The sequence below is a fragment of the Ornithorhynchus anatinus genome, chromosome 3 (genome assembly GCF_004115215.2).
Source record: "Ornithorhynchus anatinus isolate Pmale09 chromosome 3, mOrnAna1.pri.v4, whole genome shotgun sequence".
Lineage (NCBI taxonomy): Eukaryota > Metazoa > Chordata > Mammalia > Monotremata > Ornithorhynchidae > Ornithorhynchus > Ornithorhynchus anatinus.
This window is the reverse complement of record NC_041730.1, coordinates 32,746,408-32,761,439: the sequence shown is the minus strand read 5'-3', so window position 1 is coordinate 32,761,439 and position 15,032 is coordinate 32,746,408. Positions and strand designations below refer to the sequence as shown.

Below are 15,032 nucleotides of genomic sequence, written 5' to 3'. Positions count from 1 at the left end.
TGGTCACAGCAGCTACAAAGTTATACGGTCTATAATTTGTGGAGGACTCACTGCCACAGTTTGTGTTTCCCCTGCCCACCCCTTGCTCAGGCTAGGCAGCAATTCTGAAGGATTAGGTATCTGATGTTTCATAACTATCTAATGCTGAAACAGAACATTAAAAAAGTCATTACTGAGGTCTACTGAGTTTGGTATTGTGTCTCTGATGGAAGCAACCAATGCTTCGAGAACTCAGGTGATCGTTGCTCTCGACAGCCATCCTAATGGTTAAGGATGTACCATCTTACAACCTTAACCTTCCTCTCTAAATGTTTTTTATGTAATATATATATATACATATATATGTATATGTAATTTAATACTTACATTTATGTAATATATGTACGTGCTTATATGGATATATATATATATATATAACCTATTGACAGATCTGTCAGAAAAGAACCCTTATTTACTCCTTCAAATGAAAATTTACTATGTGATCCTTTTGTGCCTTAAAAAAATGAATACAGCATCTCTGAATGTTTAGCCTATTCCCAAGGCATAGTTTACACCCAGCAAAATTAGACTCAAATGGGTAATAATACTATTAATAAAGTTTTTATGTGTTTTCTATGTATCAACCACTGTACTAGGCACTAGGGTAGATACAAAACCTTTAGGTCACACATGAGGCTTTCAGTCTAAGTAGGAGGAAGAACAGGTATTGAAACCCCATTTTGCAGATTCATTCAATCATATTTATTGATAATTTACTGTGTGCAGAACACTGTACTAAGTATTTGGGGAAGTATAATACAGCAATAAAGAGAGACAATCCCTGCCCACAGTGAGAGGGAAGTGAGGCACAGAAATTAAATGAGGTGACCAGGGTAACACAAGAGGTAACTGTCAGAGCTGGGATTAGAATCCAGATCCACTGACAACCAGGCCTGTGCTCTTTACACTAGGCCAAACAGAATAAAAAAACGCTTGATGACATATGACAGCACATCACCAGCATAAACTTTTCATAAGAAAAGCTCTGAGACCAGTTGTATGCAACTATAATTTATGAAATGAGAACTCTAATTCTTCCAGTTCTAGAAGAATTTTGCAGTGAGGCCTAGGTTTAATAGAAGTGTGGCCTAGTGGAAAGAGCACTGACCTGGGAGCCAGAGGAGTTAAATTCTAAACCCAGATCTGACAAGTAGACACGTGGCAAATTGGTTAAATTCTCTATGACTCAGTTAACACATCTGTTAAATGGGGACTAAATTTTACTCCCTCTTACTTACATTGTGGGACAGAAACTGTAACTACCCCGATTAGCTTGTATCCACCCTAGTGCTCAGAATAGTACTTGTCACATAGAAAGCAGTTAACAAGTACCATAATTAATAGATCTGAATGTGCTTTGAGCTCTCTGGTAGTCAGGTGCTTTAGTCTATCCTAGGTGGTGTATTTATCAAGATGTATTAGTTCATCAAGAATCATAATACCACCATCAGCAAATGTTTAATACCATGAATTAGTTATTGGAGTTATTGGAGGAATTCCATGCTCTCATAGGAATCTTTCTTGGTATCAGACTAGCAAGTAACCAGAGACAATATAGGAATCGTAAGACAGTTTACAAAAGTCCAAGGCTTTTAGAAAAAAGGAACCACACCATTATTTCATGACAATCTCTAATTTTAATCATCAGGTCTAGTATACTGTGCCAGTGGCAGTACAAATAGTAAGTGAAACATACATATATCATGCATCTTTCATTGAAATGCTTTATAAACATATGGAAAAATTGCAGCCCCAAAATAAGAATTTTTACCTGCAAAGAAAATCTGGATGAAACGCAGGTCCCCTAGGCCAAAAATACAAAGAAATAGGACCAGCAAAAAAAGCAATTCTGACCAACAGACCTAGAACTTCTTATTCCCCTAACAAGGGCAGTGATGCTACAGAGGTGAGTTTTTAGGTCTTTGGAAAGAAATAATATTGTGTTCAGGTACTTTTAGGATGATAACGGATGCTCAGGGTCCTTGAATTCTCAGCAAAAGAAATTTGCTAAGAATTAACAGAGTGTAGAGTCAAAGCATCTCCCATGTAGTGCTCTTCCGCTAGTTTGACCAGAGGTCAATGTTTGTTTAGAAATGGAAGTAGTTGAAACTGCCACACTATAAGTTATAAGATTCAGTTACTGCAATTCTAGGTAAAGTTTGCAAACAGTGTAAACAGTAAACAGAACTGAGGAAGGACACTTAAGGGTCCAGATGGGAAAATCCCTTAGTCAAAATGCTTTTTCTTACTTGCTAGGGTTCACAACAACATGAATACTTACTGCTTTTGTCCATATTTAGAGACGCACTGACAGAAATGAACATGAACTGAACATATTTAACATGTACGCCTCTGAGTATTAAAAAACACATCCACAAAATCTAGGACCTTTCCATACACACACTTCTACCTACAAAGATTTGCATTCCTAGGGTTTGCATTCATGAACACAAAAACATGGATAGTTGTCTAGAAATTGCCTCCAAGACGGTAACATGAGCAGCAGGTTCAAGGACTGTACTGGAAATGTGGCTTAAGGTAGGGGGAGGGAATCATATTCTGTCTTTTTACAGAATGTTAATACCTTTTTCCAAGTATTTACATCAGGTCCAGAGATTTTACAGTATAAACATGGATCATTTATTATGCATTTAAATGTGCACAGCACATACACCACAATATTGAACAGCACCTGTATAAAACTACAGACAGATTCTGGTAAATATTGAAAACTCAAATACCCATAACATCAAGAAAGGCTATTAACAAGACTATTTTAAGGATATAGTAGTAGCTCTAAACACATAGGACATTTCTCTCAACAGTATGTGTAAATGACCAAAAGTAACAGAGCACATCTGTACTTTCGATAAATGATTGTTTTGAGACCTGGAATTTTATACCTTTACTAGAGAATGTTTCATCATTACACAGGTGATTATTCTCACAAAAATTACATGAAAGTATACACCCCCTCCCTTCCCCCATCCCCAAACAGCACTGAAATCTTCAAGCACCATCTTTGACATTTGCTAGTTTTGGGGTATATTTGTTTCCATTGTATTGCATAAGCTACAGTTCAAGAACTGTTCTGGCACTATACTGATTTTGATGGACTTTGGTGATTAGCTTTATTCTTCTAGGCCACAGCTAAGTACAGTATATGCAACTAGATTTGTGATTGGATTTGAACAAAGACTTTCAAAAAAAAGGAATGTAAAAAAAAGCAAAAGCCCAACTCAGAATTTCCATAGCTTTTCTATATGTGAGTGACCATAAAGTTAATTTGGGAGATGCGAACATCCTAGAAGAGTATTAGAAGTATTTACTAAACGTTTCAGTCATTTCTGATGACGACCTAAGGTCATTTTATATAAACTTTAGAAACCTCTCAATTACAATAAAACATTTGTCATCTCTTTGTAACTTTAAAAAAATCATTACCAAACCTGTCTCTTCTTTGCTGTAGTGACAGGGGTTACATTTGCAAAATATATAAAGAAAAATATAGGGTTACTTGATGACCATATAGTGCACTCTAACAGCTGTCTGCAAATATTTTCACCATGATTATCCTTACTAAAAGTAAAGCACTGGGTAAAGATAGCTCAAACGTGACGAGGCTCAAATGGGATGCAACCTACTCTATCTGGAATACTTTGTGGCTACATATGGAAAACCAGAAATTTGGGATTGCAAATTCCTGTGCCTGGAATTGTATCTCTGAACAGAAATAAAAAAGTGTGTTGTTTTGATGCAGATTTTGTTAGGAGATTGGCTTTAAGAATTAGTGAGGTAGAAATTAATCAACTTTGCCAGGGAATGAGACATAGAAAAGAGCAGCATATTTCTCCTCCCAAACACTGCATTTCTTGAATAAATGCACAGACACACACGTAAAGGAAATTTCGATTACCTGGATATATACTAGAGTCTCTTGAAAAATCACATTGATTTATGAATTATATTTAGAATTTACTGGAGATCAACAACATCGATTCTTTTTTTTTAAAAAATGAATATTTGCACTTTACATTTCCTAGCATTCCAGTGGGGTGACAAAAGAGTTTCTTTTTTTCTAATCATTATTTTCTGACAAACCTTTAGACCATATCTGCCCAGTAATTTTGTCTAATGTGTCTTTTCTCTAATAGCCATGAAGTACATCGGCTATAATTTTTAAACTTATCTAAAAAAACGGGAAACAGAGTTTATATAGGTTGCTTAAGGGTCTCTATGCCTGGTATATCTTCTAAGATTGACTGCAGGAAAGTTCAGAGTTCAGGCTTGGCAGATCTAAAAACAGATTGGTGGGGTAGGACTTCAACCCTGCACTTTCTGTACCAGAAGTAAACCGATCCCGTTTCAATTAAATAGCAACACTGCACAAAGGAGGTCAGACATTGTAGGGTGCTACAAGCTAGAGCATCGGAACCGATAAAGGCTCTCATACAAGAGTTCATTTTCAAACCTAAGACCTTATCTGTTTTTACAAACAAATACATATACACACTGACAACACTGTACAACATCAAAACAGTGCAAAACATGATATAGGAATCCATTTCCACTGATTTTAAAACATGGAATAGCAGCACACCTTTGATAACTTAAAAAAGTTAAATAAATTGAAAGGCAGAAGTTCTCTACTGTTGCACCATTAAGTACGGTTTGTTTTTTCTGTTTTGAAAAAAAAACCTCATCAAAAAAACCTATAAATAATTTCATGGCAATATATACAGATTTAAATAATTAATTTAAATATGTTACATCTACTGTTTCATAAAACTCTCCATTGAAAGTGCACCAAGTCTCCCTTCTCCCTGTCCAATTTCTCCCCTCTCCCACAGGGTCTCCCTAGGCTGAGGTAAGGTCCTGGGTGGGTCAAATCCTGGGAAGGAAATGGGTGACTGTCATTGTGGGAGACACTTTATTTCCTTTTTTGGTTTTTCCATTTTTGCTCAGGGCGATGTACATCCCCGGGTAGCTTCTGGACTCATAAGCGTTGTAGTTGTTGGGCAAGAGGATTTCTTTGAACTTGCACTCATCGTTGAAGTAGATCTAGGAGGGGAGTTAGGAAGAGATTGCCTTTAATCTGAAGCCCCCCTTTGCTCTTCAAGTCAACAGCTGTTCCCTTCCCCCAACCCCCCCAGAATTGGCTCTGCCCCTAAGACCCCACCTAAGGGGTCCTGGAGTAGAGAGGGTGGGACACCTTCTTTCTAGGAGGTGCAGACACCTTCTATGGGGCTGGCTTCCTCTACCTTATTTCAGCATGAGGCAGGAGAGCAGGAAGGATCCAGGGGACTCACCCACCTTCCCTCCTTCTCCCTCTCTCCTCTCCCCCGCCCCCCCGGAGGAATTTCTCAAGCCCTAGGATACCATCCTTCCTTCATTTGTTCTCACCCCGCGGCCCCAACCATCCTTTCTGCTCCTCCAGCAGCTGAATCTACCACTGCTCAGTTATCAGTTCCCTCCCACATCTCCCCCACCCCTTCCTGGTCCTGGCGGGGGGGGGGGAGAGGAAGGAGGGAGAGGGGCAGCCTTGACTCTTGCAGCATCCCCTCTGCAGCTCCAGGGCCAAAGGGGCAGAGGAGATGGGCTAGCTGCTCAAGGAGGCAAGTCAAGGACCTTGAGCCAAGCAGGAGGGTCACATCCTCACCATCCTCTAGTGGGAACAATGAGAGCCAAACCTGCTGCTTCCTCCCTGCCAGGAAGGGCACGTCTGCCAGGGGGCAGCTGCTCCATCCCCCGACTGACTACCTTACCTGCCCTCACCATCCTTTCCCAAGCCCAGAAGAGACAGCCAAGCCTAGGAGACAGCTAGGCCCTTCAGCTACCTGGCAGAAGCCAGAAGGCAGGAGGGGTGATGGGAGGGGAGGATAGTGACCCCTCAGTGGAGAAGGTCGTGAGTGTGCAGTTGTTGTGTGTGTGTGTGCAGATAATTTACAATGTGGGTGGTCCTTGATTCAGGGCCTTTGTTTCACACCGAGGTAGACGTGTGGAGGCTGGCAATGCCTAGTTTGGCTTCCACATCAAAGGCTGCAGAGTCGCTGGGAGCGTCCCCCTCCACACACCCTCTCCCTCATCCCCCCCCCCCCCAAACCCCTGCCACCTCGGTGCTCGGGGAATTGCCAGGCTTCCCGGGGTGGCTGAAGCTCCTTCTCCAATGGCCCCTGGAACCCAGAACCCCTGGGCCCGAGGCGCCGTGCCCACTACTTACGGATGCATAGAGCTTGCCCTTGCTGTTCATGGCCACGAAGAGCTGGCTTTTCATCCCAAACAGCGTCACCACACCCCTCTCCACCGGCGAGATTTCAAGCAGGCCTGAAAGGGGGATGGGAAGGAAGGGGGGACACGGGGGGTGGTTGAATTTCTTCCGATTCATCCTCTCAGAGAGGGGGAGGGAGCCACATCCCATCCCGTCTTCGTTCAGGTCTTTGTGGCCCACAAAGTCCCTGGGAGGAGGATCCCAATCCCAGTGTCTGTCAGAGAGTGGCCTTGCCGCCTGATCCCTAACCCCCTCTGCTTCCAGCAACCCGGTTCCCTCCTCGAACCCTTGAACCCCTGCCACCCCCCGGCCCCCAATTGGGGGCTTAAAATCTCATTGGTTTTCTCGTTTTGTTTTGTTTTCATTTGGAGGGTTAGGGCCAGGAAGGAAAAGCTCCCTGGTGAGAGGAGACCCACGGTCCCAAACTAAGATTCGGTGTGAACTTGGACATTAGCCGCCCTGGGAGGGATGGAAGAGGAGGGGGAGGCAGGGAGGAGGGGACACCTCCACTTTTGGGAGTGCGGCTGCGGTTAAAATAAGCAGCCATAAATTTGGTGGGAAATGCGGCATGTGTCAGCGAGCAGCCTCTACCTCTTAAATCCTATTGTTGCAGTTGCAGGGTGGGGATCAGAGTGAGCCAGGAGGCCACGGGGTTAAGTCACTAACAGATGCACCGTTCGGGAGCCGTCCGTCCGTCCCCGCGGCAGGGTTTCCCGGCCAGCTCCCATTCCCCCCCAGGAATCCCAAGGGACCGAGCCGGAGAGATCCGGTGGCCTAGCGGGGTGCCCACTCGGAAGGGAGCAGGGCGTCCAGATAATAATAATATAATAATAATAATAGTAATCATGGTATTTATTAAGATGCGGAGACGACCCGAGCGCCCAATTCTTCCCGACAGCAATAATAATAATAATAATAACGGTATTTGTGAAGCGCTTACTATGTGCCAAGCCCTGTTCTTAAGCGCTGGGGTAGATAAAAGGTCATCAGGTTGTCCCACGTGGGGCACACAATCCTAATCCCCCTTTTCCAGATGAGGGAACTGAGAGGCCCAGAGAAGTGAAGTGACTTGCCCAATGTCACCCAGCGGCCAAGTGGCAGAGGCGGGATTAGAACCCACGCCCTCTGATCCCCAAGCCCGGGCTCTTGCCACTAAGCCGCGCTGCTTCTCGTGCAAGAAAAAACATCGCCACTCTCTCTGCCCTCCGATCGCCTGGGCAGTGCTTGGTGTCCCGACTTGGGAGAGTTAAAAACTGCCAAAGAAATCCCTCCTGAGGTCCTGTCGGCAAAGGGTGCGGGAGGGGAGGGGAGAGGAGAGGAGGGATCGTCCAGGGCGAGGGAGGGGGCTGGGGCCGGTGGGCCACGGGCAGGGCGAGCGGGAAGATCCTTTTTCCGGGCCAGCCAAACCTCAGGCTCCCTCCGGAAAACTCCCAGGTCTGTCGGGCCGTCCCGAAGCAGCGTGGCTCAGTGGAAAGAGCCCCGGCTTGGGAGTCAGAGGTCATGGGTTCAAATCCCGACTCAGCCACTTGTCAGCTGTGTGACTTTGAGCAAGTCACTTAACTTCTCCGTGCCTCAGTTACCCCATCTGTAAAATGCAGATTAAGACTGTGAACCCCAAGTGGGACAACCTCATCACCTTGTATCCTCCCCAGCGCTTAGAACAGTGCTTTGCACATAGTAAGCGCTTAACAAGTGCCATCATCATCATCAGTCCCCCTCGCCCTTACTATGCGGTGAGTTGGGCCACCCTCTCGTCCTCCGCCTTTCCCCTCCCTCCCCGGGCCTCCCCTATCCCCCCGATCTCGGGACCCCCCTCCTAGCCCCGGCCAGCAGCGGGACCCTCGGCCAAGGTGGGCTGGCTCGGGGCGGGGGGATTCCTGGCTTCCCTGCCAGGTGGCCCGGGGAACCCAGCCCGGACCGGGACTGTGCCCCTGTCCGGTTTCCAGCAGCAGCGTGGCTCAGTGGAAAGAGCCCGGGCTTGGGAGCCAGAAGTCATGGGTTCGAATCCCCGCTCTGCCACTTGTCAGCTGTGTGACTGTGGGCAAGTCACTTAACTTCTCTGGGCCTCAGTTACCTCATCTGTAAAATGGGGGTTATAAATGGGCGTGCAGCCTCACGTGGGACAACCCGACTACCCTGTAAATCTACCCCAGCGCAGCGCTTATAACAGTGCTCTGCACATAGTAAGCGCTTAACAAATACCAACATTATTATTATTATTTATTGAGCGCTTACTATGTGCAGATCCCTGTACTAAGCGCTTGGAATGGACAATTGGGCAACAGATAGAGACAATTCCTGCCCAGTGACGGGCTCACCGTCTAACCGGGGGTTCTAATCCCGGCTCCGCCACTTGTCAGCTGGGTGGCTTTGGGCAAGTCACTTCGCTTCTCTGGGCCTCGGTTCCCTCATCTGGAAAATGGGGATGAAGACTGTGAGCCCCACGTGGGACAACCTGCTGACCTTGTATCTACCCCGGCGCTTGGAACAGTGCTCGGCACATAGTAAGCGCTTAACAACGCGCTTAGAACAGTGCTTGGCGCATAGTAGGCGCTTAACGAATACCATCACTATTATTACTACTGTTATTTCCACCGCCTCCTCTCCCCTTCACCCCCGCCCCATCCGGGCAGACCCCCGACCCCCAGTGTCCCTTCCCCCAGCTGGGGAGAGCTCCTGCCTCCCCTCCTCCCCCAAACACACACAGAGAGACCCACACAGACAGACACACACGAGCCCGGCGGAGCCTCCGGAGCTTCGCCCGCATCCTCCCCGGGACTTACTGTAGCGGTTCTCGTTGTGGACGCCGAAGATCCTGCCGTCGGGGAGGACCTGGATGTGAAACCCGATGCCCACGTTGCAGTAGAGACGCCGCAGCCGCTTGATGCCCAGCAGATAGTCCCCATCGCGGCTCTGGTCCTTCCTGTCCCCGGGGAGCCGGGCCATGGAGCGGGAGAAGAGGGTCTCCCAGCGCCTCTCCAACGTATCGTTGTGCGGAGCGGGCAGCGGGGCCCCGCGCCCGGGCCACGGCGACAGCAGCCCCAGCAGCAGCGCGGGGAGCAAGGCCGAGGGAAGAGGCATCCGAGCCGCACGGGTGACACACACGTGGTTTAGCTCGAGGGAGTCAATTACTCTAAAAATACCCGCCCTACTCTGCCCGGGGCTCGGGCTTGACTTTATACTTAGACGAGAGAAAGGCGAGGAAGGAGAAAAGGAGAAGGGCGGGGGGTGGAGGGTGGAGGGGAGATGAGATCCCCAAAAGCAGCTAAGCCCGTCTGTGCTCTCAGATCCCCAAGGAGCTGTGGGGTGGTCCTAACAGGGCTGCGGGGAGCAGAGGGGGAGAGACAGCCGACAGACAGACAGACAGACAGACAGACAGACAATCGATTCAGTGGGAGTAGATACGAACTTGATCTCAACTACAGAAGACTTGTGTGAAGTGGCGCTCTTCTCCAATAGCTCAGCCATAGCCCCTAACCCCTGACCACGATATTTATATCTGCCTGGTACCTATTACATCATCACCTACTGCTGGAGGCAGCGTGCAATCCAGAAGTCAAATTATCACCCCTAGATGCTCCCCAATCTCCAGTCGGATCTTGAGAAAGAGGAAGACGGGCAGAGAGGGCAAAAGACACAAACAGAGAGAGGAGCGACGTTATTTGGGATTTCTTTCCCACCTCGAAACTCGTAGGAAAGCCCAACTGAAACAAGCAGGCAAAAAAACCCCAAGGAAAAGTCACATTTTGCATACTCTCGGGACACTTGTGTAAATTCTCTCTCTCTCTCTCTCTCTCTCTCTCCTTTACCCCCCTGTTTTAGCTCTTACAAATGCTAATACAGGACCCAGAATCAAAGAATGCCCAACGCCTCTCCGACACAATGTCCCACTTTGTGGCAATCTGTGGAATTTCGGCTTTTGCTGTCTCCAAGCGACACGGTTTACAGTTTGCTGGGTGCAAAAAAATTCCCTTCATTAAAAGCCAACATGGTTTTTGCATGGGAGGTTAAGAAATGAAAAATGAAAGCACTTGCAAAAAAAAAAAACCCCATAAATCACTGTGCCTCGGCATGAGGCCTCGGACTGGGAACTGGGCGGGACAGCCTGAAGGCGGAGAGGGAAGGGCGAAGTGGTCCTTGTGATGGAGCCGGAGGTTAGCATCTCCAAAGAAGGACATCCCGGGGCCAGGGACCCCAATGAGACCCCTTCAAAGCTTCTCCTCGCATCAGCCATCACCTGAGCTGAAGGGGTTGGAAAGGTGGGTGAAGGTGGGGAAGCGGAGAGAGGGGCCACGGGAGAGAGGGGAGGGGAGGATTCTGGGGTTTGCTCTTCCTGCCCTACCCATCCATCTAACTACTCAGACACACTGGGCTCCGATATCGGAGCTGCTATGAGCAGGGACCTGTAGCAGCCAGATCTAATCTAGGCTCCTCTTGGGATCTTTTCTTCCCAGAAGCAACAGGTGGGACAGCGTCTGAATGATTTTTTTTATTCGCTGCTCCAGAATTAATAAACATAAGAGCTCGTGTGACTCAGACTTCTTTACCCAGAGTGAGCTGGGGTCCTTTCAAAGCCAACAAACCCTCTCGATTCACCCCAACCCACATCACCCACCCACGCCCTTGCAACATTTCCCCAACCCCCGCTGTTTTAGCGAAGGATGCTGGAAAGAAAATAATTGCCTTCAGCCAGATGACAGTTTACCTAGGGGTGCAAGTCCCTTTACCTGAGTCAGCTGGCCTGGCTCCTTTCCCCACATGGGGAATGGTCAAGGTCAATTTTCAGTGCTCCAGTCTGAACTGACTGGGTCAGATTCTTAGCCAGTTTCCGGGATGCTCAGTGTGCATGCGCCTGCAGAGGGGCCTGAAAGTGCAGGGAGTTCCCCCAAGCTGTCCCAGAGAAAGGGTACGGAGTCTTGTTTCCCTGCCTTGTCATCCCCTGCTAGTCAGTAAGACACAATTTCTTCACTCTAGGAAGGAACTGACGACGGTTTGGATGAGGGGATTCTGGGGTCATGTGGGGCAATGATGTCTTCAACTAAAAGGAGGGAGAATTTGCTTTTGTTTTTTCACACTTTTGTTTTTAGCGGTGCCACAGATCTGAATCGCCGCTGTCTTCAAAATAGGGGAAAAACTTCCCAAAGAATCCAACAGTAAGTGAACATTGCTTTCTATTCACTTCTCTGAACGAGTCTTGCACATATGCATTGATGATGATGATGATGATGATGATGTGCAGTTCATATATTTTCAAGATTAGTAGAACATAGGTGAAATGAAAGAATAGAGAAAAGTGTTAAAAAAAGAGGCTGTTCACCTGTCCCTTAGTAATAATTGGAGTCACAGTATGGTCTATTGGACCCACATGATGCACCTTCAGAAATGAACTTTACAACAAAAAGCAAAACTTTTGGAAAACTAAATGGAGCTCACAAGAGCTCACAAACTATTAGCCCAAGAAAGACCCAAATGTAGAGGTAATCTGATTTTGAGCTTGCAGAAAGCTCAGAGAACCTTCAATTATACCCACATAAAGCATGACAGATAAGGAAATCAAATTCAAAAAAAATGAAAAATCAGAAACTCTTAGCTGTTGAACTGAGGTCACCCAGTGGAGGACTTAGAACATATTACACTCTAGTGTCTGATTTACAAATACAAAGGAGATTTCACAGCAATACATGCTGCTATGCCAGACATAACTACCTGGCTTAGACACCTAAATATAAAATTACAGTTTGTTGTCCTACGTCTATATAAGCCGTAAGAAAAGAGACTTACACAAACCTACCTGAAATAATCCTCCAAAGTACTTTCCAAGGGAGAAAGAGGAGAGCAGAAGAATTATTGTCCAAAGAGGAGAGCCAATAATTAAGGTTGAACCAAACTCCCTTGAAAATTTAGTTTAATGAAACAGTTTATACAGGTTCTGGTGAATACTCTTGTTTGTGTCTTCATGTGTACGGTTGACACACATATGAGCACCTGCATATCATTTCTTAAACCGACATTGACACTCTATAAAACTAGAATACACGGGCATTATGAATGAAAATGTTGCAACCTAGGTGCTTGGTTAGATTTTGGACAGGAGGGGCGTGGGGATTTTTTTCTGCAAAAGGCCCCCGGAGGTCTCACATCGTCACCCAAGCAGGAACTTTAAAAAAAAAAATCTCCCCCCCCCCCCTTTTTCCCCCCTGCAATTATTTGCTTCTGCTTTACTTTAGGCCAGTGCCAGCAATCAAGCCCGGGTATGTCTATCTCCCTAATGATCATTAGCTGGGAAGGCTTTTGGCGACAACCATCAGAAGAACCTCGAATGGTGAGGCTTTCTCACGTTCACGTCTGGCTGATTCTCTATACCCATGGGGGCAGGCTGTGGTCCTGGGAGAAGAGGCTGGCCTGGAATGCAGGGCAGTGTTTGAGGGGTTGGGGGGAGGGGGAGGACAGTCCTCAGTCCTTAGTCCTCAGGTCGCTGGGAGACCCTCAGCAGTCCACTCAGTGCAGTCCTGCAATGCATACACATCAACCGGCCATGTACACATGGCTCCAGTTCTGAAATCAGTCTTTGATCTCTCTGGGTCTTATTGCTGGTAGCTGTGAGGGTTTTGCTCTGATTAAAACCCCATTATCCTAGATCTTGTGGTGGGGATGGCACAAGCAGTGAAGTATAGCAGCAACTCAGCATAAATAGAGAATTGGGCAAATATCAAAGACAGCAATAATATGGAACAAATAGGTTCCAATAGTCCCAAAGATAGAGTGAGGGTTCTAAATGGCACCCTATTTGTGATGCATATGAACTTTTTTCCACAACTATTATCTCATTCTGAAGCTTTTGTTTTCAGCCCATTTGAAATGAGCACTGAAAAAAATGCTTTCTTTGGGCCCATCCTTCAGGACATTTTAGTGTTTTGTCCATACAAAACATATAGAGGCATAATGGCTAGAGCAGTCTCTACCTGCTCCTCCCATCTTTAGTAGCCATTTCTTTAAAAGTAACCCCTGTATTTAATGGGGATGGATTGTTATGCCCAAGACTCAGTTTATTGCTTAAAATTTTCTCAAATCCTTTAGCTTTTGTACTGTGCTAGTTGAATCCCCCAAGAACCAGATTTGCCTGTCCTAAAGAACTCAGATCTTGCCTTTTGAAACCACAATAATAACAATAACTAATAATTATGGTACTTTTTAAGCTCTTACTATGTGCCAAGCACTTTTCTAAGCCCTGGGGCTTAAGTTAATCAGGTTGGACACAGTCTCTGTCCCACATGGAGCTCACATTCTAAATCCCCATTTTAATAATAATAATAGTATGTGGTATTTGTTAAATGCTTACTATGTGCCAGGCACTATACTAAGTGCTGGGGGAGGGTACAAGCAAATCGGGTTGTACATAGTCCCTGATCCACATGGGACTCAGTCTTAATCCCCATTTTACAGATGAGGTAACTGAGGCCCAGAGAAGTGAAGTGATTTGCCCAAGGTCACACAGCAGACAAGTGGCAGAACAGGGACTAGAACCCTTGACCTTCTGACTCCCAGGCCTGAGCTCTATCCACTAGATCATGCTGCTTCACACTAGGCCATGCTCCTTCACAGATGAGGTAACTGAGGCATGAAGAAGCTAAGTGACTTGCCCAAGGTCACACAGCAGACAAGTGACAGAGCAGGGATTAGAACCAGTTCTTGCTGACTCCCAGGCCCATGCTCTATCCACTGAACCATGCTGCCCACCATCATCTGGCTGATGGAGGCGTGGTGGAGGGGGCCAGTGTATCGATAATTGAGACCCACAGATAATATGCAAATTGCCTTTTAACCATTAGTTTCAACCTCCTTGAACACAGAATCTTGACGAGGGGTGTTAGCATGGGCTAGTGAATAGAGCAAGTGACTGGTAATCAGAAGGACCTGGGTTCTAATCCCAGCTCTGCCACTTGTCTGCTGTGTGAGCTTGGGCAAGTCACTTCACTTCTATGTGCTTGTTACCTCATCTGTAGAATGGAAATTAAGACTATGAGCTCCATGTAGGACATGAACTGTGTCCAGTCTGATTAGCTTGTATCTCGCCAAGCACTTAGTACAGTGCACAAAGTAAATGCTTAATAAATACCACAAAAATAATTTAAAAAGAGGAAGAAATCTGCCTCCTACTCACCCTCTGGTTGAAGTGCTACCAAGCACTGACAGAATCAGCTTGGGCGGGGTGGAGGGGGAGGCAAAGGAGCATCGGGCTTGGATATTCCACAGAGTGGATAACTAGATCTAAGATAATTGAAGATGGACTTGGTTTTGTTGGGTTGGAGAGGGAAAAAAAAAGAACAAGAAATGCTCCGTGGGCTCAGGAGACTCCAATCCCCCCCAGAGGAGAGATACCATTCCTATTTTTTCTCATTTGCCACAAGTGGAAGGGAAAGTTTTGTCTCAATCAGTCAAGCCAAAGTATTTATTGAGTATTTACTCAATTTACTCAGTGCAGAGCACTGTGCTGAAAGAATGAGGGAATACAGTAGACGTAGTGATATGATCCTTTCCTTCAAACTTCATACAAACTAGCAAGGGGGGACAGACACTGAAAGAAATTACAAGTAGAGGGAAGCAATAGAGTTTAATGATCTGTATTCATTCATCCATTCAATTGTACTAGGCATTTGGGAAAGTACAAAATGATAATAAACAGATACTTTACCTACTCAGCAAAGAGCTGTACATGAGTGTTACT

The 15,032-nt window shown here is 46.2% G+C and overlaps 1 protein-coding gene across 1 annotated transcript; it reads right to left on the bottom strand.

Annotated features, from left to right (window-relative positions):
- Nucleotides 1–3,032: 3,032 nt before the first annotated feature.
- FGF4 (fibroblast growth factor 4) lies at nucleotides 3,033–9,420 on the bottom strand. The gene is made up of 3 exons (XM_001506693.3): nucleotides 9,091–9,420; nucleotides 6,260–6,363; nucleotides 3,033–5,100 (listed from the first exon to the last, which is right to left on the bottom strand). Exons 1-3 carry the CDS (start codon nucleotides 9,386–9,388, stop codon nucleotides 4,924–4,926), a joined length of 579 nt encoding a protein of 192 aa, XP_001506743.1. The 5' UTR covers nucleotides 9,389–9,420; the 3' UTR covers nucleotides 3,033–4,923.
- Nucleotides 9,421–15,032: the final 5,612 nt, after the last annotated feature.

What these genes read in the sequence shown, in the direction of transcription:
- FGF4 (XM_001506693.3), bottom strand. Translation starts at nt 9,388, where the DNA reads ATGCCTCTTCCCTCGGCCTTGCTCCCCGCGCTGCTGCTGGGGCTGCTG. An exon ending in CCACAACGAGAACCGCTACA is followed by an intron (nt 6,364 to 9,090) that starts GTAAGTCCCGGG and finishes TCCCCCTTTCAG; the next exon opens with GCCTGCTTGAAATCTCGCCG. An exon ending in AGGGCAAGCTCTATGCATCC is followed by an intron (nt 5,101 to 6,259) that starts GTAAGTAGTGGG and finishes CTCCCCTCCTAG; the next exon opens with ATCTACTTCAACGATGAGTG.